Source organism: Prenolepis imparis, unplaced genomic scaffold (genome assembly GCF_030444845.1).
Source record: "Prenolepis imparis isolate NDT839.2.m4 unplaced genomic scaffold, iyPreImpa1.0 SCAF_6, whole genome shotgun sequence".
In the NCBI taxonomy this organism is placed as follows: domain Eukaryota; kingdom Metazoa; phylum Arthropoda; class Insecta; order Hymenoptera; family Formicidae; genus Prenolepis; species Prenolepis imparis.
The window spans coordinates 3,731,547-3,758,228 of record NW_028141164.1 but is presented as its reverse complement, the minus strand read 5'-3'; the positions used below and the strand labels follow the sequence as shown (position 1 = coordinate 3,758,228).

Sequence of the window (26,682 nt, the reverse complement as noted above, 5' to 3'; positions counted from 1 at the left end):
CCTGTCCAAATCGAGACTCGTGCTGCGAATTCTATCTTTAAATGGCATTTTGAATCTGTCGAACAAACTTTACGTGACTGTCTATCGAAAGGAAACGTATGTGTCAGACACATTTGGATAGGAATTGCACGCAGGTGTTTTTTGAATGCGAGCTGCAAATATTGCGACAATGCGGTAAAAAGAACACACACTGTTGTATTAAAATATTATCATGTGTGTTTCCACTAAAACAAAGATGTAATTGTTTGAATTTTAAGATAACATTAGCATATCTTTTCAGTGATAACAATTCATACTATTGTAAAAAGAAATTCAAGAATCATACATTTTGTGTCAGAATCTTAAATTTTAATTTATAAATAAACGGACATTTAAAAATATTTTGGAATTTAAAAAGACTAAAAATGTTCAAATTTTTTTCCCTATTTTTTGAAACCAATATGCAACTATAACTATAACTATATATAATGCAAAAAAGTATTAAAACATTAATGAAGAGAATATTAAATTCATCTCAAACGCGTTGCACGCATGTTTAATAATATTTAAATAATATTTGATTATACATGTGATAGTCCTAAGTATTACTCGAAAGAATTTCATTTAATGTAAATTGATGGGTATGCGCTTGAATATTTATTGTGTAATAAAAAGCGATTCTTTCCTCGAGAGGGGAATTGTTGACAGCGCAATAATTTGTGATCGATGTAATCCTACGACAAGGTTGCATTTTCGTCGATTGACCGTCGTCGTGTTGGTTGTGAGGGCGGATATCACAGTTCTAAATCCAGGCCGCGGGGTTATGCCCCTTAAATCCGAGTCAGGCCGACTGCCAAGAATACTTTGAGAAATTTACTGCTCCGAGTAGCAAGGGAGCAATAACGTTCTATAGGATCGGAGTTACGTTTCTCGATATATTCTTTACAGTGATATCTGTTTGTTCTTGAAATATGCTTAGATAGAGCAGAAGATTTAGTGTTATCGCGAATGATAAGATTCAATGGGATTAAATGAATCAACTGCATTTTCAGTACTATTAAACGTATCATATTAATGTTCCTATAAATAAAGCATATACATATAAATAAGAGCTCGTACCTAATTATTGCTTATCTGTGAATCTAATTCCTTTCAAAATAATGATACATTATTACCGTCACGTCGCTGTCAAATTAAAAAAAAAAAAAGGAGGAATACGATTGAGATATTATGAATTATAAGTACATCAATTAAATAGTGGATAATAATAGCACCTGAATAATTTTCGATAATGGATTTGTTTAACTCGAAGACTGAAGATATGTATATACGCTGTATAAAATAAGTGCTACTTCTCGCTATGATATATTTGCTATTTCTTTTAAATATTTATAGTACAGCATTGAGCAATTATTATAATTATAGATCTGCATGCCATTTTGCTCTGCGATTAATGAATAATAATTATTTAAGTGGTAGCTTGGAAATTGAAATCTGATGATTCGTCATATAACCAAATGATTGACAGGTAATAAATAATATAAGTGATTACGGTCTCAAATTACTGTACTTAGGTTATAATTAGCGTACTGCAATATTAGTAATATATCGTTGCACGATTGAAATACTCTCTCACGATTTAATTTTAACCGCTATAACAGCTTGAGGTGAGACTGAAATAAGTTATGCAAATTCTCTAACTTCCTTTTATTTGCAAATTCTGTGACTAATATTTGAATTGTTTTTTTTTTAAGCAATAAAAATACCGGGACATTAATATTTTTCGAATAATAATTTAAATCTAAAACTTTTTTATCAACTAGTCATAAAGAATGCAAATCAAAATTTTATTTTATTTTACAAGCGGATTCAGATTTTTAAAATTAAAAAATTAGTTATATAAAGATTATCAAGATTATGTAAGTGTGAAAAAATTATATATATATGAGGAAATGTGTTATCCATTAAGTTTTTATGAAGTTAATTTTTATAAAATTTATTTTTTATAGTCTATTTTTAAATTAAAAAAATTAAATAAACAAAAATGAATTTTAAATTGATCAAAACATATGTACATGAAAAGAAGCAAAGAAAATCTGGAATACACCATTTATGATTTACAACATTAGTCGTAGTATAAATTTATTTGCTAATATTCTTTCTATGTCTTTCATCCTGTTTGTAAGAGATTAAATCTTGCATCTTACCTTTTAGTGCAAAGCTGACAGAATTGCGCTTGTGCTCGTTAGTGCGCCTTAACACAAACCCAATGTTTCGCTACGTTAGATCTCAAATGTAATTTTGTCGCATTCGCCTAGTATATGTCATTAGCTTGACGAATAGTGTCAGCGACAAAGCTAAGTATGCTACGACAGAGAATTACCACGTTTTCAAAGCAATCTCGTCGCGTGATGATGCTTGCTCCATTTTCGCAAATTAGTTGATAGCAATTGTTGTTTAATATTCTCATTCTTATGCGCTGCTGTTTTGTTCCGCGTTATATTCAAACATGCATAAAAATATGTTTCAAAATATTGTTTAACCCGATTGTGTTATGCATAACGCAAGAATGTTATTATATATTATTAACTGGCGCTAACGGTAAAATTAATTAATGATAAAATTGGGAATAACAAAAAGAATCCAGGAGCCTTAATCGAGAATTAATACTTATAACCGTTTTCTCTGGATCGATGAAAGTACGGGGCCTAAAATAACGCACCATGTGGATATAATGGGCGGTTGATGCCATAAGTGCAGTTCTTGTTCTGCGATGTTACGGCCCTAGCACCAACTCGTCAATTATTATATGAATATACAATGACACAAATATAGCATTATATGAAGATAAAATATGCATGAATGCAAATTATATTATATTAAAATAAATTTTGTTAAATAATTTTATTAGTTAAGTTCAATTTAAAATAAAACTCAAAATTATGTTACCGCGTTTTCTTACATAATCATAAATGTTCAAAATTAATATAAATTTAAGGTGCTCTTCGCGATATTTAGCGTTTAAATTATTTAATTTCCACATTGACACGCACATCTGAAATGTCTCTGAAGGAACTAGTCGCATTTCTCTATACCACTAGAAGAGCCAATATTTATCCTCGTATGCGGTAAAAAGTTGTTATTTTCAGATAGAATGCAGAATCGAATAATAGAGCCGATAAACCCACATATCCATAGTCTTCCGAAACTGGAAAATTTTTCCCAATCGATCAGCGCGGCATCTTTTTAATATGCGCCTTCGAAAGTATACCAGAAGCTTTTCTAGTGGAACAATTTTTCCACTCGGAGTGTGATCCCGGCAATTTCGGTATAATGCATGGAATTTTGGAGCTTTTGTGCAAAGACTTTCTATTCCTTTTTTGATCTCTTTCCTTTATTTTTATTAACATCCAATGTCAATTTAATAAATTGATACTTTTAAAGATGGACAAAAATGCAACCAAGCGAAAATGCAAGAATAAATATTAAATATTAAATATTAAAGAATTGTAATTTCCTAAATATACGGAATATATTTATTAATGTTTGAAAGCGAGACATGTTTCTGAAATCTTTCTAGATGGAAAAAAGCAAATAGCGCACTCAGTGTAATTCTTTAGTAAACTCCTAGGCTTTGCATATTCTTGCTGTACTTTTCTGTTTTAAATCGACGGAATCTTTGGCAGCGGGCAAATGGAATCGACTGGATAACCATGGAATCGTTTCGCCGGATTATCATGCCGGACTTATCGCCGGAAATGATTTCCACGGCTAATTGAGCGTACTCGATTGCCTCGCGACTCGATTACTTTTCAAATTTATCATGTCGCAGCGCGACACGTTTTCCTCTTCCGAGAACGGTGGACAATTTACTATCGACGGTTTCTATATCGAAAATTCTCGCGAGTCTTGGCATTCTGCCTTTACGATATCAGATATATGACGGACACTTCGAAACCATCGAATCAAAGGCATTGATTTATAAATGAGCGAAATATATTTTTATCTATGAAACGCACGACATTGATATTTATTTTTTTTTCTCCTGATAAATAATTAAATGATCTGAAAAAGTTGACTTTCTGCGTTAAAAGAGAATGTATTTCTTAAAAAATGAGAAAGACATAAAACTAATATCTTCTCAGCATTATACACACATATTTCTCCAAATATGTCGATATTGTGATTCAATCAAAGCATTTAATCGATTGGATATCACAAGGTACGAACATTGACCATTCCATCTGCACGTATTGCGATATCATTCGATTATGATGCTTGGTTGAATAGTAATTATGTCTCGCAATTCGCAGTTGAAATGGGTGACAGTCTGACTGGTAGATAGCTACGACAGCGTTAGAAGCGGAGTAGGTCGTCTTAACAGCCCTGGAGACACGGATGGCACATAGAATAATAGGTTACTCCGGCAACCTGGGTTAGTCCCTGTTAGCAAGACCGAGAATGCACAATGTATGCAAACACTGTAGCCTCGCGTCCCCGTATTCACCCTTCCTCCCTCTTCCCTCTCTTACCGAAATACTCGAATTACTGTTCTTCGTCCAATAGGATGCTCTCCCGGCTGTCAGGATGCTTTTGCAGCTCTCTTCGAAGCTAATGGAGAGGCGCGACGATCTGTTTTCCTTAAAGCACTTCAGCCATCTCGCTGCGCGTTTATCTCGAGGAAATGGTGCGATACGTCTCGCCCGTGGCAATTTTCTTTTTGTGAAATATATCGCTATTCCCCTTCGCAGAGGACTCCCACGATGTCGACGCATCTCGGCATACCGAGACTGACATTAAACGCTTGCATTTTCTCTGCCATTATTAAATGCTCCCATTTTCCTGTAATTACTCGCGTCTGTAGTCTATAGACCACTGTATTAGAAAAAAAATGTGACATCTACTTACCTGAGAAAATAAAAAAATTTCAAATAAAGTGAAATAGTACCCTATATGATTTTTATGATCACATATTTTCCGGAAATAGGTATCGAGTGGCTCGTAATACAGATAACAAATATTTGTTGATAAAATAAGTCCCGCTTTTTGATAGCATGGCAAAATTGATTGAAATATAACTTTTTGTAATAAAATACAACACGTACATAAAAATCGAGATGCATCGATATGCATCGAGTAATATAATTACGTTCCGTATTAAGTACATATTACATAACATGTACTCTCGCGCTATGTACATTTAATATAGAGAAAAGTTTCTTCAACGTTTGAAATAAATAGTATACGAGAGGCATATTGGAGGTATAACGCATTACGCGAATAAATTCGTTTCCTTTACGTATCGTAGGAACTTTGCCTTTGTTGTATACTCTTCGATCTTAATGGAAAGGAATAGCGAAAGGATAAGGCGAATGAGAAAGCTCATTTGTGTAAAACAGATGAAACGTATTCTCTTTATTCGTATTCGTATGCCATCGAGTTTTTATCTTACGCGATCGGACATTTCTCGGCTTAACGTGTAACGGATTGAAATTCGGACATTAGTGACTATAACTCTAGGGCCAGGCTCGTGTCTATTTACAATAGAGATCTTTGTACAAAAACTAGTTTCATATAAACAGTAAAACTCACGTCCATGTACCGCGTCAGTGATCGGGAACGAAGACGTCGCTCCTTAGGAGAGGATTTTCTCGAGTTTCGGCGAAGTCTTTCGAACGAATATGTCTTTCTTTGGGTCGTTATAAAAATTTTGCGTAAGAAAACATGAGCAGTGATGAGCTTCGAATACGATCACATTAATATTGTTAGTATTTTGAGAGCAAGACTGGAGAATGAGCTTTGATCGTGAGGAACCTCTCCTTAACCGTATTATCTTATGAAACTGTTAGGGAAGGCAAACCTAAAAGTAGCTTGTAAAAGTTCCAAAAGAATTAATATGTAAAGTACATACATATAAAAGGATGCTGTTTTGTGCGCGACTCGGAAAACGGAAATATGAATAAAATATAAAAAACGCCGTTGTGAAATTTTCTCTCAGCTCACTTTAATCCAGCCTCATCTCTCGTTCCTTTTGTTATTGACATTAACTACTTAGGGGTTAGACTCTTTGTACGTTACGATATACCGTTTATACCTTAGTATAATGGCAGTAAAGAAATAATTCTGGACATGTATGGGTACTCTCTCCCTTTATCTCGCTAATTTTGTTTATCTCGTTTCTTTTTCTCTCGGTAAAATTATGAAAACGTAGATGTTGCCGTCCGCAACGGGACGGCATCGATATAACGTAATCTCGAGAGGAGATCGCATTTCCGGTCAATGCGATCCGGAACGCGCTTCGCATCAGTTTCTCTCTACTTGTTTTGTTTGATAAACGTTAAGTGTATTTCGCGGAGTAGAGTTTGTAACTCGCGTACCAACTATGGAGAAGATAGACTTTACATTCGCGTCTCGTGGATCCACTTGGGGAGGGGAAGGGGTGGATCTCCATAACGCTGCTCTCTCCGCCGGTATTCGTTTACATTTACGCGTGTAAATATAATCGCCGGCGGCGTCTTAGAAGCTCACGAGGTCGATCTTCCGCAAGGGGAATCCCTCCGAACTTATATACAGCTCTCTTGTATCCGATTCGAGCGTGTCACTACTTCCGGCTGATGGAATTTGCCTTGCGCGGAGACCGACGATGAAACGGACCTCTGCGGCATCGAAAGCCCTTTGCTCGTCCTCTGAAGGCTATAATATAATACCTGGAAGCAAGAACCACGTCCGATATTTATCAGACTATTGTATCGATTAAAAGGAATACGTAATTTTTATTTGGACGTAAAAATTATGCGATATTGATGCAGATATTAATATATATTTATAAATAGATTCTAAACTTTTGAATTAAGTTTTTACGTCGTAAGAAGAAAAGAAAAGACTTCAATAAATTAGTAAATTTTTGCGCGACAGCAAATAATACGTGCTTATTTCTTCTCATTTTATTCGCATATATTTATTTATGCGCGATCGAGAGGAAACGACATACATATGTCACATATATTCGCAATTTCCTGAATAGAGAGAGAGAGGAGAGCAGCTTGAAAATAATATTGAATTTTTTGTAATCCTCTCCTCTATATATGTTTTGTCGTGTCAGTTATATATTTTTCTATATATATATTTCATAAATGTATAATTCGGATAAAAGAGAATTTCAATGAATGTTAATTAGCAATTATTGTGTGATTTCTTTGATGCAGTTATTATAATTTAATGCTTCAACGAGAAAGTTGTCGATTAAGTTTTTCTCCTTCACATTTGTTTAACACGTTATAATTATTCAGACATCTAAATAGAAAGCGATCGCTTACGAAGAAGAGCGGAAGTCGAATACGAGACGAGTTACGTGCATCGGGGGCTGGCCTCGTCGAATTATCGAGAAAACTTTGACGTAATTAAACTTACGAAAGCGCAGATAACTTAAGACTCTGCTAAACCGGAAAAGTTAAAGTGGGGGACTGCCGCATATTGAAGCAACCGATTCCTTCTCTCGAACCAACTTTCCATCGCTCCGCTTCAAGCTTCTAATATTTAAAACGACCCCTCTAATTTAGCTTTACGAAAGTATAGACGAGGCAATATTTCGATGGGAACACGAAGATCGAATCAAGCATTGCAAAGTCATAGGGCTTATTCGATATGTTCGCGCTAATTTTAAACTTTTTATTTTTAATTTCGCATGTCGCTTGCTTATTTTTCGAAAATTAACGAGAGTCATCTTGTTTATAATTTTATAGAAGTACTAAATTATATAAATCTCATTACGTAAGTTTTCATCGCAGAAAAATGATTGTTAGTACAATTGCTCCTGTCAAACATATATAGTTGCATTTTGTTTCAAAATTTTGTGTAAAAATTCACAGCTCACAAATTTTTTCTACGACAAAGAAATCACTCTTTGTACGAGGAATTATTAAGAAATTGCAATATTTAAATATGTAATCACTTACGTTTTGGTGGTTACGCTGATTGTAGGCGTCCATGGCCATCTGTTTGAAATCAGCCATCGTGGGCGGATGATTGTAAGTGCTTTGCTGAGGCACATGATTTTGCGGGTAATTTGGGGTAGGCGTTGGCAGACAGTCGGTCAACATCGGATCCGGAGGCAGGTCCAGACCGTGCTGAACGATCGGCCTTTTCTCCGGCGAGACATTTTCATCGGTGGCGCGATCTTTCTTTCTTCGTTGTGGTGGTGTCTTATAGACGGGGGTGTACGTTAAGGGTCTTCTTTCTGGAGACAGATTTACGGAAGCCATGCAGAAACGAGCGACTAAGCCGCTTAGTCGATTAAATCAAGAGAGGGACGGTTACTTTATAAATGCTACCTCTCTCTCGTATAAATGCGACAAGGATGACATCCTCGTGTCTCTTTATTATCGCACCGAGAGAAGATTTGCGCTACTCTATCAATGAAACTTTCATTACGAAACGCGCGAGTTCTACGAGAAATATCTCAATTTTTAAGCATCTCAATTCAACCTCGTTTCCTCGACATTATCATTATTCGCGGAGTTCGCTCGCGGACGCAGTTCGCGTATTAATATCGCAAATGGAAATGTATTTTCATAGAAAAAGTAACATTGCGCTGAAATGAATTTAAATGAGAAGTTTGTTTCATGGACTTGCTTGCTACATAAGCACAAAAACTAACATTACGTGCTTGTTATCGTTACTCTTGGAAAATAATGTCAGAGTTTTATTACGTTTATGTTTACGCGGATTTAAAATATGTATAATGTGTTTTTTCAATCGTGCATACTCTTTTTCTATCTCGTACGAGAATATCTTGCGCGGGGTTTAATTTGTAGTTACTACAATTTTAATTATACAAAAAGCCCCATTGGATTATTATTACTCGGTTACAATTTTATATATATATATATATGCACTCTTTTTTTCTCTCTTTAGAAACAAAATAATACATAATTTATAGAAAAAATTAAATATTGATATCATATTTTTATTATTATTATAAATTCTGTCAATAATTCAATCCCATTATATTCATAAATAAAACAGAGGATTAACAAAACATATAATTCCGGATGTAGCTTATAAGAAATTAATGCCATAATATCAACATATATCGCGAAAATCGGAAAAGTTTAACCGTATATATGCATATTCAAACTTAAAGACGAACAACGACAGACTTAAACTCAATTTAATATTAAACATGCTATCGCTATCGCTCAATTTCCTGCATTATTTATCAGTCTTTACGTGGTCTTTACCGAAGTCTACACGAAAGTCATCATAAGGATATTTTATGATGTAACTTGTTATTTAACGACTTCACGACCGTTATACAGGTCTTAAAAGGAATAGATTAATAAATTTGCTAAATATAATATTTAACAACATCTATAAGTATACTAATAAGAGATATATTTATCTTTATGTGCGTCATATACATTTTAAATAAAAGATATGCAATAATACGTTTCGTAATGAAAGTTTGAAAAAGAATTCAATGACATTTTTTATATTTCAATTATTATCTTTTTTACAAAATTCACGGTTTATGAAAATAATGCCTAGCTCAATTATATTGTCGTCATATAAAAAAAAGCGCGCGAGAGCAAGTTCTTTTCTAACGATTGGATTATCGGCGGACTCACCATACTCGTTTGGTATGATGTCCGGATCGATGTCATCGACCGCCTGCTTGGTCTGAGGGTGCACCGGGGTGGTTGCACCTGCATTAGGCGGCTCGCATACGATGGGAGCGTGCTTTGGACTTCCGGGTCGGCCGGTGGAGTGCTTCCGGTAGAGCGCCGCCAGGATTCCAGCAACGGCCAGGGCCAAAAGGGTCGCCATGGCTGCCAAGCCCAGCAACAACGGATTCAGCATCGATGCGTCGGTGTTGCCTGCCGCGACAGTCGATGCAAAATGCTCGATCAACTGGAACTCCTATCGATCTTTCTTCCTCCCCCCCCTTCGCTCCTCGCGATACAACAACACGCGAGACTCCCACCCCTTTTTTCTCCAATCCCACATTCTGTGTAACGCGGGGTAGCAACTTGGCAACTCGTAGGAGAGAAGCGTTACAAGTAACTTTTCTTTCATCATTCGCGTCTCGAACGAATTGTATCGAATGAGGGTGGAAGGAAGGGAAACGGCGATACAAATTAAGGATTGGAGAAGGGTTGGTTTTCCGTATTTTCCAATTACCCGCGGATTGTGTTGCGCCGTTTCGCTGGGCTGCTGCAAATTCGTGAACAGAAACCGCGGATTGTAATAAATGTTTTGTACGTTCCGGCTCTCAATCGGAAATGATTTTTCCAGGCGTACCGCTGCGGCCCGTCTCTTTGTCTCGATACGAGAAAGGAAGCAATTCAATATTTCCCTATTATCGATGCGTGACAACGCCCTGCACAAAGAGTACGTACAGCTGTAGATCAAAAAGAGATCGTTGAATGGGCATACTGCCTTGGTACATATATATATATATATATATATATATATATATATTGCAAAGCGCTATTCTGAAAGTGGCCTGATTGCAAAAGCTAAACCTCCCCGTCTCCCTTCTTCCCCTCTTTGTGATAATGCCGCTCACAGACTGGGTGCGACCCGTTAGCTTGAAAAAAAGATTGTAACTGCTGTTCGACGCGATAGTTTGTTATACTAACAAACTCAATTTCGCGTTTGTTTATTGTATAAGACAAACTCGATTAAAATGATATCCTCACGATCTTTTTGCCTCTCTTACTTTCATTGAATTACACGTACGCGAAATATTACGTAATGTCATAATATCATAATACTATAGCACTTTGATCGTATAAGAGTCCAGATCATGTTCCAGTTGCATAACTTTTTCATCTTTTATCAATATTCCGAACAATATTCATTCACAATTACGTTTATTTTCTTTATTAAAGCTAACTTTTAGTAATAATACAGCCGTGTATTATTTCGTTTTCAAATAAACAGATACAATTATGGAATCATCCATATATTCATGATTCTACTGTTCAGATGAAATAACATAGCTAACATTCCTTTGCGCATTCTCGACTTCTTTTTATTACGTTTTTAATTTCCTCGGCTATCAAAGAGACAAGCGTCAATATCAGGCACCCGGTTTAATAAACGCGACAATAATTAACGGAGGTATGTCTGCCAATATAATTCAACCCCTCTATATAAATACATTCCCGTTATGTTTCGACAATATATGAACACCTATCCTGCTGATCCGCATTTTCTGCGTGTGCACGTACGTGTGTGAATATATTTGTACGCATGCGAGTTCTGTGTTTCTAGCAAGTTTCACAAGGAGAATTGCATCAATTAAATGCAAGGACACTTTTTAACGTTCCCCTTATAAGAAGTATGTCCGCGCAAAAATCCATCTTCTTTTTATTTTATTGCCACGAATTGGCTCGTGAATGTCGCATGTAAATATATGCAAACTAGCTGATATGGGATACTATGGGCATTAGAGACCATGTCGTTTCTGTATTTTCTCGTATTTTCTCACGTGTATTTATCTCCAACCGTTTCATTCAAGTTTCTCTCGGCCAAAACCACGTGTACTCTATGCGAGTTATCATTTCAAATACAAGTCCTTAGAACACGGTCTGCTAAAATGCGCAATACTGCGAGACGGAATATAGCGAGATTACAATTAATACAATAGATCGCACTCATGCATCATCAAAATGCATTATTGTCATTTTACATTGGTATATTGCGACAACAGTATTAAAAAATGGCGAATATTATAAATACAAGAGTTCCACACTCTGCTATATTACATTACATGCGATAACTAAAGCTTGAACGAGCGGTAATTTCTGAAGCGACGAGCTTTTGCAGTTTAGTTAAAAACGCGAAAAGACGGCAGTGATGTGCCTTTTAAAGCTCGTTTAGCGCTTTAAAACCGACCGTGGCCCATTCAGGATCTCAAAGAAATGAAACGGTGTAAACGAGATCGCTCCTAGACTGCAAGCACAGACTATATCTTTGATGCTTCCGGTTTGTTGTTTGCTATTGCAGTTAGCACGAGGCGGCAATAAATGCGTTTTTTTTTTCAACATGATTATCCTAATATCGTGAATAAATTGCATCCACTAATCACATGAATTATTGAAATATTTTAGACGTGAACATAAATACTGCAAAAATTTTTGTAACTTAGCAATAATAATATATATTTGAATCAAGAACAGCCTAAACAGTAATGATGCTAGAAATTCTTGACGGATTTACAGTATATAAGAATAATTAATAATAAATGCACTTCTCCTATAATTTACAGATCTATAAATTTTATGCATATAATATTATTGGATTAAAACCCGCGTATGTAATTATAACATTAAAAAACCAATTTAGTCTTAAAAGTAATTTCTTAATAGTAACAGGATTATACCGGAAATGTAAACCAGGAATGGTATGCACTATGTGCGTACTATACGCATTCGCTTGGTAAATTAATGCTTCTATTCGAGCAAATTATATTTTACGTATTTTGGGGGCTCGGTTAATAGCTCGTGTTTCGCGTGAATATTGCGTATTACAATGAAGCGACAAAGAAAATCTCAAATCATTAACGGAAATTTTACATTTGGATTCCACACAAATTATAAAACTGCATTAAAATAATGGGAAAAAAAAACAGCAAAACAACCTCTTTCGCATCGTTTTTAGCATTTAAAATTTTCGGTATAATTGTACACGATGGTGCATTCACGCGCTGTTTATTTTGCATTCAACATCGTACTACTATACGGTTAAATTGAAACGGATAGTATACATTACACGTAATATTAGTACATTTTGAATTAGAATTCCAATTGTTTGTCAGAATAAATTGGTATTTGGAATTAACAATCCCGACGATATACATATATATTCATCAAAAGCGTTGCGTGCTTGCGTAAATTGCGAACGAATAAATTCTCGGCAAAAGTCCATTATGCAAATGTTAGTGAGCGAAAGGATGTATTCAAGAGAAGGCGCTCTCTTCTTAAGAGCTCGCTAGAAAAAGACGTGGCATTAATACATAAAATTTCACCCCGCGAAAATATAATGACCCAAGTTTGTTAATAAGAAATATAGGAAGCTTGCACACACATTTCTATATATAAGAAGACGTAAAATCTGAGGTAAAGTCGAACAGTAAAATCCGAAGGAGCCGAACGTTTCTCGACTCGAATGGCTCGATTAATATGCGATAACAGTAGTTTGTGGAGCCAATTAGACCGGACGGAGAGAGAAAAATCATCGTCGAACCATCTCGATCGGGATGAGACAGTAAAAGATTCGCACGAACCGGTCGCGTGTGCAAGAAAGAGGACCGACGAGAAGAAGCGGTAATCCCGGTGAATCGCTCCTTGAATCGACCACCGTCGACGCTGTTGAAATTTTTAAAAGAACCGTAAATCCGTTGTTATCCGCAGTTCTGTAGAAGACAAAAGGTAGCTGGAATTCTCGGCTTGACGGGTATCTAGGGAGCATTCGTGATACTCGTTAAAGTTTGATTAGACTTTGATTGCCGACGGAAAGCGGACCAATTTAAACTCCGTCTCGCGGACTGCGAAAGTTAAAAAAAAAAGAGAAAGAGAGAGAGAGGGAGGGAGAGAGAGGGAGAGAGAGAGAGAGTAAGCGGAGCGACATCCGGCGACCAAGTAAATGCGGACATTACATCTCGGCTTTGCTGCGTTCCCTTCATGAAAGAATTTAGTCGAGAGCAGAGCTGCCTGTCTCCTGCTCGTACCACCGACACCACCGACAGTGTGTTTACGCCGGGATATGTCTCCGGTACCGAGAGTAATTAAACTTTTTCCAATGTGAAATTGCACGACTGATGTTCGGCAGGGCAGCATTTGCTGCGCCGATGCATTTGCAGGGAATATAGTTGCTCGATCGCGGCGAAAAATTTTAAAAGAGAGATATAATATTGCAAGGACGAAAGAAAAACTGGCAAGTTGCTAGAGTTGCACTTTATACTTTTATGCCGCAAGTTATGACAGCCAGATAACAGCTCTCTTACGTTTGAATAAAAAAGATTCTAGCACTCTATTAGAAATGTTCGAATCGGAGACGCTTATTTGGATAAAATATAAGTGTCACTGGCACGACAGAGAGAAAAGAAGATGAAAACGATCGAGGTAGAAGGAGTAGAAGCTGAAGCTTTATGAAAAATATTTCGCTTCCTCGTAGGACTCGGCGTAATTATAATAACTCGCGTCGCACGGTTGAAGGATTAAAGGGAGAGGGAGTGCGCGGGCGCGCGCAATTGTTTGCCTTAAACAGGATTTTAATGCACTCAAGCCGCTCTTTTGCCGCGCGTCGTGTTGACTATGCACTTTGTCTTACCTGCGTAAATAAGACAGGAGCGAACTCGACGACGCCAGAGAACGGCGTCAGGAGAAATTCTTTGAGCCACTCGACGTTGTTGTACATGCCCGTGTTAAAGAACATAGTGTGCTACCGGTCATTCAAAAAATCTGTCAGCAGACTGCCAGAGAAAGCAAACTCTCGCAGCGCTTTGAATTCAGGTATTATTAGCTGACATCTGACGCTGCAAAGAACTGTCCCCTCTCTTGTTGATAAAGGGCAATAGCTCCACTTAAAATTCTTGCGCGAGTATGACATCAGTTTAAAATAAAAGTTTAAACTAGCGTTAAAATATATCAGCATATAAAAAAAAATTGCAAGCAAAATGTAAATACTTTATAAATTTCTAATACTATTTGTGTTTCTATCATTTTATTATTGTCTTTTCTTTAGTTTCATTGTTTAAATCGCATTGAAATAATTTGAGCGTCATTAATGCGCAATTTTATCGAAAATTGTCTTCGACGATAATTAATAAATTTTTTTATATGAACTATGAAAAAGAAATATACTTTTATCGCGTTTCATCGAGATTGAGTGTGTCCCCAAAACGAAAGATTTCGGTGAAAATACACACAGTTACATTGTATAAAATATATTACGTGCACTTATCAAATTTTTCGAGCACGCTTGCGGAAACAACTTCCTCGTAGCGTTTTTGAAATATCGCCCGTCAGCAATCGGCTGTATAAGCATCGACGTATCTCAGCCCACTGCAGCGGGCGGGAGAAAGAGTTAATATTGACGTTCACCCCCGTTTATCTTGCCGTTGGATCGTGTCGTGTCCTCCGCGAAGATGTACGGCCTGTTGCGCGTATGAAAACAATGTCAATCGTAGCGCGATAAATCGAACCACTTGGAAATCTTTTCTTGTATAGTCCGACCAGTTTCTTCTCTCCTCCTCCCCATCGTTCATTCGTAATTCGACAATAAAACTGCGATAAAACGGAGAGAGCGAGACGAGAAAATCAGAGGCTTCTCTCCATGTGAACAGAATTTGGAAGCGGGATTTCGCGCGGAGCAAGATTCTCCTGGAAGAGAGAGGGACCAGAGGGGCACGAGTTTGGGCCGTTTTTCGAGACGGGTGAAGTAATTCGTTTGAAATCGAAGCAATCCCATGGAAGCCCGAAAGCAATTTCGAAAGAATTGCAGTCTGAGACCCGCGTCCACGTGGTAACCCCGTGGTAACCCCGGGACCAAACAACCGACTTTACCGCGTACGAGAATGCGCGAGGAACTTTCGAAAGACCTTGAGAACCTTGAGCTGAAATTCCCGATCGATTCGCGAAAAAATCCGATTTCCAAGATACGCTCATTTTCCTTCCCTTTTAGGTCAGCGGAAGCCGAGCGTGTTGCAAGTATTATCCCTTTTTTTTTCTCTCAGATAATTACGTTCGCTTTCCTCTTAAGGTGCCTACATTTAGAGGTCTTGGTGTCGAATATAAATGAGGGCAAACTCTCGCAACTTGTAATATCCAAAACCCCCCCTCCCCCATAAATTCTTATCGCGATATTTATCGCATCCCCTCGTTCGATACAAAACTTTTAGGATTAATTCCGGTAATCCTTTTTAGATAGTTACGCGACTTATATATATGCGAATGGAGTTTCCAACAAGAATATTCGCGTATCGCCCCTAGCAACCAAGTATCCCGTTCTCTTCCTATTCTCCGTATCTCGTTTCTGTCTCCTGTTTTTCCTCCGCCTTTCCTCCCCGTTGCTGTCTCTTCTTCCGTACAACATTAGCGTTCGAGAAAGATAACGGTAAAAGGAAGAGGTCTTTCTCGCATCTTTTTTTTTTTTTTTTCTTTTAAGAGAAGAACCGCCGCGGGTCGAGTCGCGTTTAAGTCGAGGACACGTTCTCGCGTGGGAGGGCAAGAATATTCGCCATCCGTTTAATTTTCCTAATGGATCAGCGCCGGTGCGCGTTCAATGAAAGAGTACGAAATAGAGGCTGCGCGCAAAAGAGGCTGCTACAATTTTCTTCCTACTTGTCCTCTCAGTCCACGCCGGCTTGCCTTACCCGCTTTTACTCCTCGTGCTCGTGTTTTCTTGCACCAACGCAGCGTGCCGTGTCGAGTTATCGTTTTTCTCACTCCTGGCGAGAGGAGAAACTTCTCGACTTGAATCATATCTTCTTCTTGGCGTGTCGGTATCGTTACCGACTAGCGTTTCGTTCGCTCGTGGCCAGTTTTTGTTTGTCCCTTACAGGAGATACCGGTAAGGTACGCAAAAACATTTCATGAAAGATCTCTCCCCGCAAACCACAAACGATTTGTTGGAATGAAGGAAAAGGGAAGCATTTGTTCCGGAATGTGATAAGTGAGAAGTGTAAAGTAGAGATTTACCCTCATTCTCTGCGTAATACAAACGATATTTAATTTCGTCTGTTCAAACTTTTGTACGATTCAATACAACGTTCAATTCAAAACAATTCTCTCCCGCGATGCGTGTGCTATTTATATATATTTTTTTAAAAGTATTTCAGAAAGACAATGTCTTTATCAAAGAAATATTTATATTAATTTTTATATCAATAGAAACAAATAATATGTTTTATAAATATATTTATTAGGCGCTACGAGAAGCAATAAAGCAGAATATTGGTTGGGGGGCGGATCAGAATAAGCAAACGCAGACGTTAAAAACGCGGCACAAAGACTGGCAGTACCTTCTGTCGCTAACGGACCCCCTGCGGCGCTTTATAGGACAATACTAGAACGGGAACAATACAAAGAGAGCCCGCAAATTGGCTTCGATGGTTTGTAGACGGGTCGCCATTCGGGCAAATCAGCGCCGCGCGGTTACGGTCGTCAAATCAATATTTGCACCTTGCCACCCTCGCACACAGAGAGAGAGGCAGTGTGCAAAGTCAGGCGTGTCGGAATTAGCGAAGAAGGAAGGAAGGAAGGAAGGAGAGACCGAGGGTAAGGAGGGTAGGACCCGGTGGTGAAAGACGACGACGACGACGACGACGACGATGATGAGGGGAGGATGCGGAGAGAGACGCGGGGATGGCGGGTCTACGTGGTTGGCGGCGTTGGAAATCGGTGGTAAACTGAATTAACCTTGTGTTGACCCGCGACCGTATGTTACCAATGACTTTCTATTACGTTGTCGGAGAGCCGGGCCGAGTGGAGTCCATTATAATCAAACATTCGCCGCGTTATGGGAAAAGGAATGATGAAAGTGTGTCGTCGGTCTGCGCAAACGTACCTTACACTCCCCGATCGTTTCACACGCATACTGGCTTCATTCGCGCTAATATAGGATTTGTTGAATTTACCGTGTATAGGTATTCGCGCTCTGTGAATTCAGGATATTCGCCGAAACATGCGCGCGCGAAACAACCTTTTGCTTTCGCATATTAAAGGGGCGGAAGTTAGTTTCCGATCGTTGCAGCTAAATTCGAGCACGCCAACCTTCCAGCAATTTTTGGTATGTAATGCAGTCTGTAGCATATCGATCAAGCCGGCGATTACGTTCTTGCGTTTTGGCTTTTTCGTGTCGACAAGCGACAGCACGAACAGGCGCTCAGACGATGAGTTCTTTGAGTTGATGCCTTTCAAGTTTGCAACGTGGTTTAACGCCACCAATATTACAGGAAAATATACCGAGGCGTCAAGGAACGTTTCCCCTTTGCAGTTACGCGAAAGCGAAAAGACTTTCTTGACAACGAATAGCTATTTCCTCTGATAAGTATATTTATCAGCTCTTTGATATGTGTTTTCTAATTTATCAGTTTTAATTAATCGTAGGATAAATTTGATAAATCGTAAAAAATTACATAAAAGATAATATTCCGTGATTATGAATTTATTATGTAATTGGCAAAAATCAAAGAATGATTTTTGTTATTTTATAAAAATAATTTTATATTTGATTAAATAAACTTGCTTTATTATCTTCGAGTTCTTTCGCTTCATACACACGGCTCAAAGTATAAGAAGCCTGACTGTAACTCAACTCAACGTGTATCAATGCAGGTCGCACGCTGTTTGCTATTTCCCCACGGAATTGCATGGAGAGAGTTGCAGAAAGCCAGTGAAACTGTCACGTCGCGTTCACCGAAGCAGGGTATAGGTGTTCGTTGATTGAGAGTAATCTGTTTTGTTAATTGCAAGGTCCGCAGAGTCCGATACCTGCGGTTGCGTTGTGCTGCGTTCAGCATTACAAGCTCTAGCTAGCTACTGACAGCAGTCGCTTCCACCTCCACCTCGCTGGTAGAATTCACCCCCTATCCTCAACGTTCACCTACCCCGATACCGGCTCACAACATCGTCGACCGCAGTGTGAGCCTGTCGTGGAGACTACGACGAGGAGACTACGGGGGCGGTTAACCGACTAATTGCAATACTGGCGCGTCCGCTCGCAGTATTTGTGAAATTACGATCATATCCGCCGTCCTTGCGACGTCTATCAGGGGTATAATAGGCGCCTATACGCGCACTGCGTCCGAACGCGCACTAATGGACCGTCAAAAGCGAAATTCAGCGTTTTTTCCCGCCCGATCCACGTCATTTTTCAGAGAGCACGTCCGTTCGCTTTTTCAGCGGTACCCGATGAAAAAAAAAAAAAAAAAAAAAAAAAAAACGTAGCGTGACTGTTATTGTTGCAGCGTCCAACGATCGACGCGTAAATGTAGGAAGTTGAGAAAGGAAACCGGTTTGACTGACGAATACGACTCTTTTATTTCCCCCGCTATTAGCGCAATAGATCTATTTATTCCTATATAAAAAAGTTTTCTGTACCTTTTGTAAGATACGAAGCTGTACCCGCGTTTTGCGCAATATGAATGAGGCAATTAACCGGCCATAAGTTTTTCTCAGAAAAAAGAATAATACGCGCGAATATATTTTTAATATAAAAATTTTAATATAATGAAGAGCATATATATCGTAAAAAGACTCAACGTAATATTCTCGCAGAGCAAATTTATATTACTACTGATTTCTTCATTCAATAATTTTACAAGTCGTTCAAGTTGTGTTTATAATTTGTTTGTGCAACTTTGTTCGAATATGATGTTTTACCATAAGATCATTTCTCTTTTTCTATTTACATATAATACGAGAATAATCATTACTGTTAATGAGACTTTTCGTAGTTCTTCTCGAAACGTTGCCAACAATTCTTGTAATAAATAGTTACATTTATAGGATTATCAAAATTTTGAAGTTTTATGATTCAGCGATAATGTAATATGATATCTAAGTTTTTCATATACATTAACAAACAAAAAAAAGAAAAAAAAAAAAAAAGAAAAAATGAAACAGCAAAGATCTTAAAATTCGTGAAAATTTTCAAAACGTTTCGTCAGTAGAAAAATATTGTCGGAAAACTTGGGAAATGTACTCACCAGTCGTGTACATAGCGACACCCTTCAAGGTTACCGGCTCGAGGATGGCGGGCTCGCTCCTTCCCTTCGCATTAATCGCGTAGAGAAAAAGTCGATAGCTTCTGCCTGTCGTCAATCCCGCGACTTCGAAAGTCGGTCCGTTCGGACCCGCCGGCACGGTTTTATTTAGCAGAATCGGACCTTCGTCCTCGTCCTCAGCCACGACTTCGAGCTGATAACTATATATAGGAAGACCGCCGTCGTAGCCCTCCAGGCATCGGACTATCAGTCCTGTTCCCGATTTCGTGCCGAGTTCCTCCATATCCAGGGGCGCCGACATCTCCGTGGCACTGCAATTGTGAAGAGCATACGGACGACCCGCGGCTATAACCTGAAACATGCACACGAGCCCGAGATAAAGTATATTTGCATTAGTCGAGCAATAGATCCTTTGTCGCACTAGAAACGAAGCGAATCGTTACTGCATGAGGAGAAGCTCAAGGCCTCAAATGGAAATTTCTTATAGTATAGTTTCTCTAAATATCATATATATATTATCGGGCGCAACTGCCATACATAATTTAACAAAATGCTTAAACATCGTCATGCTTATACGTCATGCATTCTTCTATCATAGTCTTGTAGAAGAGCGATCGATCTTTTCTGTAAGGCAGGAAACGACTTTACACACGTTCGAAGACTCTCATATGCACGCCAAATACGAACATAGTTTGTACCGTCAAAGAAGGTAACCCCTGCATTCTTTGTAGATACTGTCGATCGATCAAAATGAAAATGTATGGAGCATAGTGATGCCAGGATACAATGTGTAAAATTTATGAAGGGAAATAGCTGGCAACATGACGTACGTCGTGTAAATACCGGAATATTTGAAATATGCAGTATGAGAATGGTTTAACTTTAATTTCTATAATATATTCTATAAAATAAATAAAAAACAGGCTAACAATAAGAATCGTAACAACTGGCGCAATGACCGAGAGAGAGCTCCGTGTTTAATTTCTATCAATCAAGGAAACCTCTTGATATCAGATTGAAATAAATTTCGATATTACGATCAACGGATAAAATCATTTTTCCCGCGAAATTTCCACGATCATGAATAGAATTTTTCTTTTATGACATGCTAAGCAATCTAACAAGATTCTATACAATTCTCGTTCTCGCGTATAGAATAATGTCTGAAGATAAAAAAATCTGCATGCAAGAAATTTTTATATTACGCTCCGAAATGATGAAAAATGGAACATCAGTTATTCATAAGATGTTATAAATATGTATTGCTAAAGAAATATATTACTTTGTCGCATAAAAAAATTCTAAATTTTTTAATGATTCCATAAATGAAATTATGGTTCTATAAATGAAATATGAAGTATTTGTGAAACCTATATATGTATACAATATATATACACACATAAATTGAAATATTCTGTTGCGTAGATAAAATGTAATCTCCTTTTTGTAATAAATTTCAAAATCTGTTTTGCTCAACGATATGACATATTCTGTCTATTAGTTAGTGTGACATGTTATATAAATTTCATGAAAATAAAATTGAGAGGATTTTCAAAAATAGTTTTGAAAATTTTCTGTCAAAAGGTTTATAAAACACATATATAATAAATGTCTTATATTTATCGAATTTTAATAACAAATTGTCAAAACGTAATTTAATAATAATTTCGATGATAAATTAATAATGATTTTTTTCTTTTATATATATAAAACAAAATGTTTCATTTATATATTTCCTAATTTTCAACAATATGTCTTTCTTCTTGCAATCAAGTCTCGCAAATTTTAAACGTCTTAAATCCATTTAAAATTAAATCCATTTAATTCAAAAATATGACTATTCTTTGATATTTGTCTCGTGAAATGTATTCTGCAAAATCCTCTCATTTTTAACTATTGATTACATAGAAATGATTAATGTATTGAGAGCTTCGATCGACTTGAAATCGAATCAGGAAATCTACATAATCACAAAATATATATGAAATGGAGTAAAATTATCTCATATTATTTAAATAAAAGCATCTATCACATCTATCGCGTTAAAAAGGTAAAAACGAAATTGCGAATGACACTTGGAAAGTCGCGCACGTAAAGAAGCGAAAAGGCACAGACGGAAAAGTACTTGCCTGAAAGAGGCAGGGCGTTCGTTGCTTGCCAACCTGGTTGCTCGCCCAGCATGCCACTGTACCGTAATCCATTTCCGTGGCTGGTGTGTAGTTTAGTCTGGACCCGTGAAACTGTTGGTACTCTTTTAGGTTGTCCGCGACGGATGGCGTCCCGGGCGCCGATACGTGAGAATAACGCGAGTGCGGTACCTCGACAAGCTCGCCGGAATTATTGAATGTCCAATGGAAAGTCACCGGCGCCGGATGGCTCTCGACCGAGCAGACTAACGACACGGTTTCCTGTTTCAAAGCGCCTACCACCACCTCGCTCTTGCCCTCCTTGCACACGGGCGCATCTGCAAACAAAGTCGTACTTTGCCAACGAACGATGGTCTCTCTCTCTCTCTCTCTCTCTCTCTCTCTCTCTCTCTCTCTCTCTCTAGGAACAACGATAGAATAGCGCAAAGTTTGAAGTATATAGGAATGATTTATGATCCGCTTGTCAAGATTAATGTATAACAAAGTGTATGCAGTCTCTACGTTCTTCTGCCTCGAGAAATTTCATTGTCCGATGATAAGCATAAAAAGCGATTCTGATTAATTTATGTTTCCCCGGCGTTTCAACCGTGCGTACAACCGTAAATCAATCAACATTCTGTTCTTGTCGTGAAATAATACTAGCGGCGATTTAAATGGATATTCGACGTTCCGGTATACATTGCACCGGTATTGATACTCGCGCCACGCCGTCGATATCCCAGCGAGATCCGCGAGTGTCAAACGGAAGAAGAAGCAGCTCGGTAACGTTCAGCTCGCTGCAACGGTCGATCGATAGTCTAATAGGAAATTCCCTTGACATCGGTATTTGCGATAGGCTATGACATGCGGAAGTCCCGCACGGCTGGAGTGATGATTTACGACCGAAGGCTGGGAATCACGGATAGAGAGACTGTCTGGTTGCAATTTGATACAGTCTATGCAGTACTAAATTAATTGCGAAGATGAGAAGTTGGGGAGATGCTGCTACGGAGTTACGTTGCATATCGACGTATCACCCGGATGGGTACGTCTGTTTACACTGAAGATATATATATATATATATATATATATATATATATATATTCGCTTTGGAATAACGATCGTTCGTCGTTCGCTGTATTCTATGAGAAATCAGGTTGATCTTTTCTGCTTGTGTTTGACATATTTCTAAAGCGAAAATAACTTCGCGAAATGCCGCAAAATGTTTTCTCGGATACGTCTCTCGGTATATTTCGCGATTCTTTCGCAAACCATCTGAGATGTGGTTTATTTTGCTCAAACATTCTTTCCGCAACCATCCTATTTGATTTACACTCTATTCGAAAAAATAAAATTTTTATGAAAATTCACTATTTTCATTAACCTGAATAATTTAGGAAAATGTAACAAGGGACAATATTATATTTTACGTTGATATGTGTTCCTAAGAAACGTACACAATTTGAATAATTCCGCAATTTCTCCAGGCTAACCAGACAAATTTGTCGGGTCGACATCAGTTCCGCTTGTAAAACATTCAACGACAAACAAACTCTTCCTTCTTTTCTTCATTCTAACAGAAACAAATTAGATGTTTCGTAATATATATTCCAAAACCCATAAAGTCGAATCGCGTGCGTTCGTTAACTATTTAGTGACCAACAATCAATGCTCTATCTTATCTATTAATCCTACTCCAATTGAGGTGCTTTGGAAATAAAAAAATCATCAATGCAAAGCTAATAAAGACATTGTAGAATTGTATATAATGTGCGCGACATAATTGCTTAATATAAAGAACGTGTAAATTTAAATTGCGATTCGTTAGAGATTTTAGATTACCCAGATTTAAATGTACTCTAACCCATATATATAAAACAATACATATTAGCAAACTTCTAAATTTGTGAATCAAATGTGTGTTGATCAGAAAGCTTCCCGTATTTACACGATTTGCATTGCAAACAGTTAAAGTTGTTTAGAATGAAATCCACAGATCTTATACTATCTCATACACAATACACTCGTACAAAATAAAAATTGCAGGAAATATTTTATTTTTCTTAAACTTTGCTCTTTGTAAATTATATTTTGTTAAATTATGCATCTTTTAAAATAAATTTACCAGAATGAATAATTTCATCAAGATGTGCAGAGAGCGTCTATACTAAAAATATTATTGACAAAAATACATCACGACATCCTGCAATCAAGTCATAAAATCGCGAAACCGGCGTGCGATGCAAATCAAATTACTCGAAAGTGATACAAAAATATCTCGAATGCATCTCTCGAATAAGGAAAAATCTTTCGCGTCTGATGACACGACTTGGCTATTTTGTAATAATACTGTCGTGACGAACATACATACATATATCGCGATACGTTATCGCGGTTCGCAAAGTCTCGCGCGCGAATGCAAAGAGATCGACGTCATCGGCTCACGACGCGACGTGACGGATTTAAAATATCGGGACGGATTTCGCGGTCTCTCCTTGAGTTACGTGCGCCCCGCCGTACGTCTACTCCGGCCTAGCTTAGCACATTGCCAGTCTGCGTTCACCCACACATGAATATTCAGCTACGCTTTACATACACTGAATATGCAACGCAGTCCTTCCTTCCCTCTTAGGTCATTTACAAGATGCAGATAGCGCCAGGCACCCCCATGGCACCGACCATTCTAATAGAATAATCCGCGTTCCGTGTTTCACAGAAAACTATACACCCTATCTCTCCCGTTCTCCTCCCAATTGCCCCTTTATCCTCCTTCGTTTTCCCATCCCATCCCATCCCCCAGCTCCCAGAACCGTCGAGTTCGTTTCTCGTGCGTTCGACAAACGCTTCGCCGTGCTTGCTTCTGTTCACACTGCGGAGTTGCTTACCATCGATTAAGTAATTATCGAGGGATCGTAGCTGCGAGAGGTAAATTGGGAAATCGATGCCGCGTTATGAGAGACATACGGTCTAATGCTATTAGAACGATATTGTTTACTCGGGCCAATTTTCGATCGTAATAATTCGCTTATTAATTAGACAAGTTGTAACCGATTGCCGATGACTTACACATTATCTGAAGAGACACCGGATTACTCGCGGTCTTTCCCTCGCTGTTCGCCGCGAGGCAGGTGTAATCGCCGGCGGAGTAACGTGTCAATCCTTGAAGAACTAGAGAGTGATCGCTGAGGACTACACCCGCCGTAGAATTATTCTTCAATTCTTTACCCTGCAAATATGTGCAAATTTTGCTAATTATGATGGAGCACGAATACGTACCATTTCCTTAATTGCAATTATAATGTAATTTGAAAATGCTCGCGTATTAATGGAAGCTGCGCGATGAAAAACTACGCGAAATGGTGTATAAATATATATATACGCGCGAGTTATCTAATGGAGAAGTAATTAAATTTGCATAAACCGACGAAAGAGCAGAACGGTGTACAACAAAGCGGCAAATATGCCGTGAGAATATTTCTTCGGGTATCATGATAGACACGCGAAAGAGTGTGTTCGCGATATACTTACGTCCTTGAACCAGGCGAGCTTGTACACCTTCGGATTCGCCCGTACTATACACTCAAAGTACACGTCGTCTCCCTCTTTGATGTCGTCCGGATTCAGCGTTTCGCCCATCCTTAGATTGACCACGGGTTGATATTGTACGTCAAGCCGCCACTTATCATCCAGCGCGCTGTCAGGGATAGCGGGATTTTCCGCGCGGCATGTCAAGTATTTGCCATCGTCCTCTATTGTTGGCACGAAGCTGAGGATACTCAAACTTTGATTGTTCTCGAGCGAATACTGTAATTAAATATGCGTATCGATTGGAATCGATTCTTCCGACCTAGTACACGAAATCGCATATATATGTATGTGCACCGACTTGTTAAATTTATCCGAATAAATCAAATCGATTTCATCGATTTAGGAATCAACTGTTTCTGTGATTTTTAGAACACTATGCGTGTTCTATTATATTAGAAATTTAAAGCTCGTGTTATTAACGTAATCGCGTGTGCGCGCGTGCAATATATTATAATCGCATAAACTAATTAGCGCATTAACATGCTCTGCTATCTTCGCACGAATTCGTAGGTGTAATTTGAATATTTCTCATTTCCGGCGTTAAAAGCGCCGTTTCATTTTTCATAGGGCGTCACGCGCGTTCGCTGCTAATATTAATTTAACATCGTTGGAAGCTGTTAGGCCGAAGTGATGCCGAAATAAAAGAGCGCCGGGGATTAACGGTTTTTCAAGATTTATGATGCTTAAAGCAACGACGGGAAATGGAGGATGAAGGGACCAGGGCGCGCGGATCACATCGCTGACGCTCTCTCCATCACGGTCTGTGTTCCTCCCGCTTTCACGATGTCATTTTAATGATAGCACCATCGGGCATATATATCGGAAAAGCCACGTATCCGCATCAGTATCGTGAATACGATGAATGGAAGTAATGGTTCGTCAGGATTAATGTGGCGTTGCTGCCCCTCTCTCTCTCTCTCTCTCTCTCTTTCTCGTTTTTTTTTCTGTCTTTTTTGCATTTTTTTGTAAGCTTCGCTGCGTTGCACTTTCAGTGCACCTCGGTGTGCGACGCGATCGAATTTCCCGATAAAACCCTCCGGACAGTCCGACACACGGGCATCGATATATCCTGCAGAGGTAGATCGTACGCGGAGTGACGTTACGGTCACACTGTTCGCATACGTCGGTTGAATGTTACCAGCATGGTATTTTCTCTAGCTACGCTTTCTAGAGGGACTCTCGCGAACGTGACGTGAAAAAAAGATTTTATACTTAATCGATTTAATAAAACTCTCTCTCCCCACGTATAAATCC

At 38.3% G+C, this 26,682-nt stretch overlaps 1 protein-coding gene across 2 annotated transcripts in view; it reads right to left on the bottom strand.

Moving 5' to 3' along the window:
* Positions 1-5,377: 5,377 nt before the first annotated feature.
* The window catches only part of LOC145937178 (neural cell adhesion molecule 1), a 257,834-nt gene continuing 236,529 nt past the window's right edge, over positions 5,378-26,682 (bottom strand). For both annotated transcript variants that reach the window (XM_083040092.1, XM_083040093.1), the window contains 7 exons: positions 25,369-25,644; positions 24,907-25,066; positions 21,844-22,178; positions 19,697-20,066; positions 9,606-9,854; positions 7,935-8,215; positions 5,378-6,686 (listed from right to left, as the gene is read on the bottom strand). In XM_083040092.1, the coding sequence (XP_082896218.1) occupies positions 6,543-6,686; positions 7,935-8,215; positions 9,606-9,854; positions 19,697-20,066; positions 21,844-22,178; positions 24,907-25,066; positions 25,369-25,644 (1,815 nt within the window). In that variant the 3' untranslated portion in view covers positions 5,378-6,542. The remainder of the gene's footprint in view (positions 6,687-7,934; positions 8,216-9,605; positions 9,855-19,696; positions 20,067-21,843; positions 22,179-24,906; positions 25,067-25,368; positions 25,645-26,682) is intronic.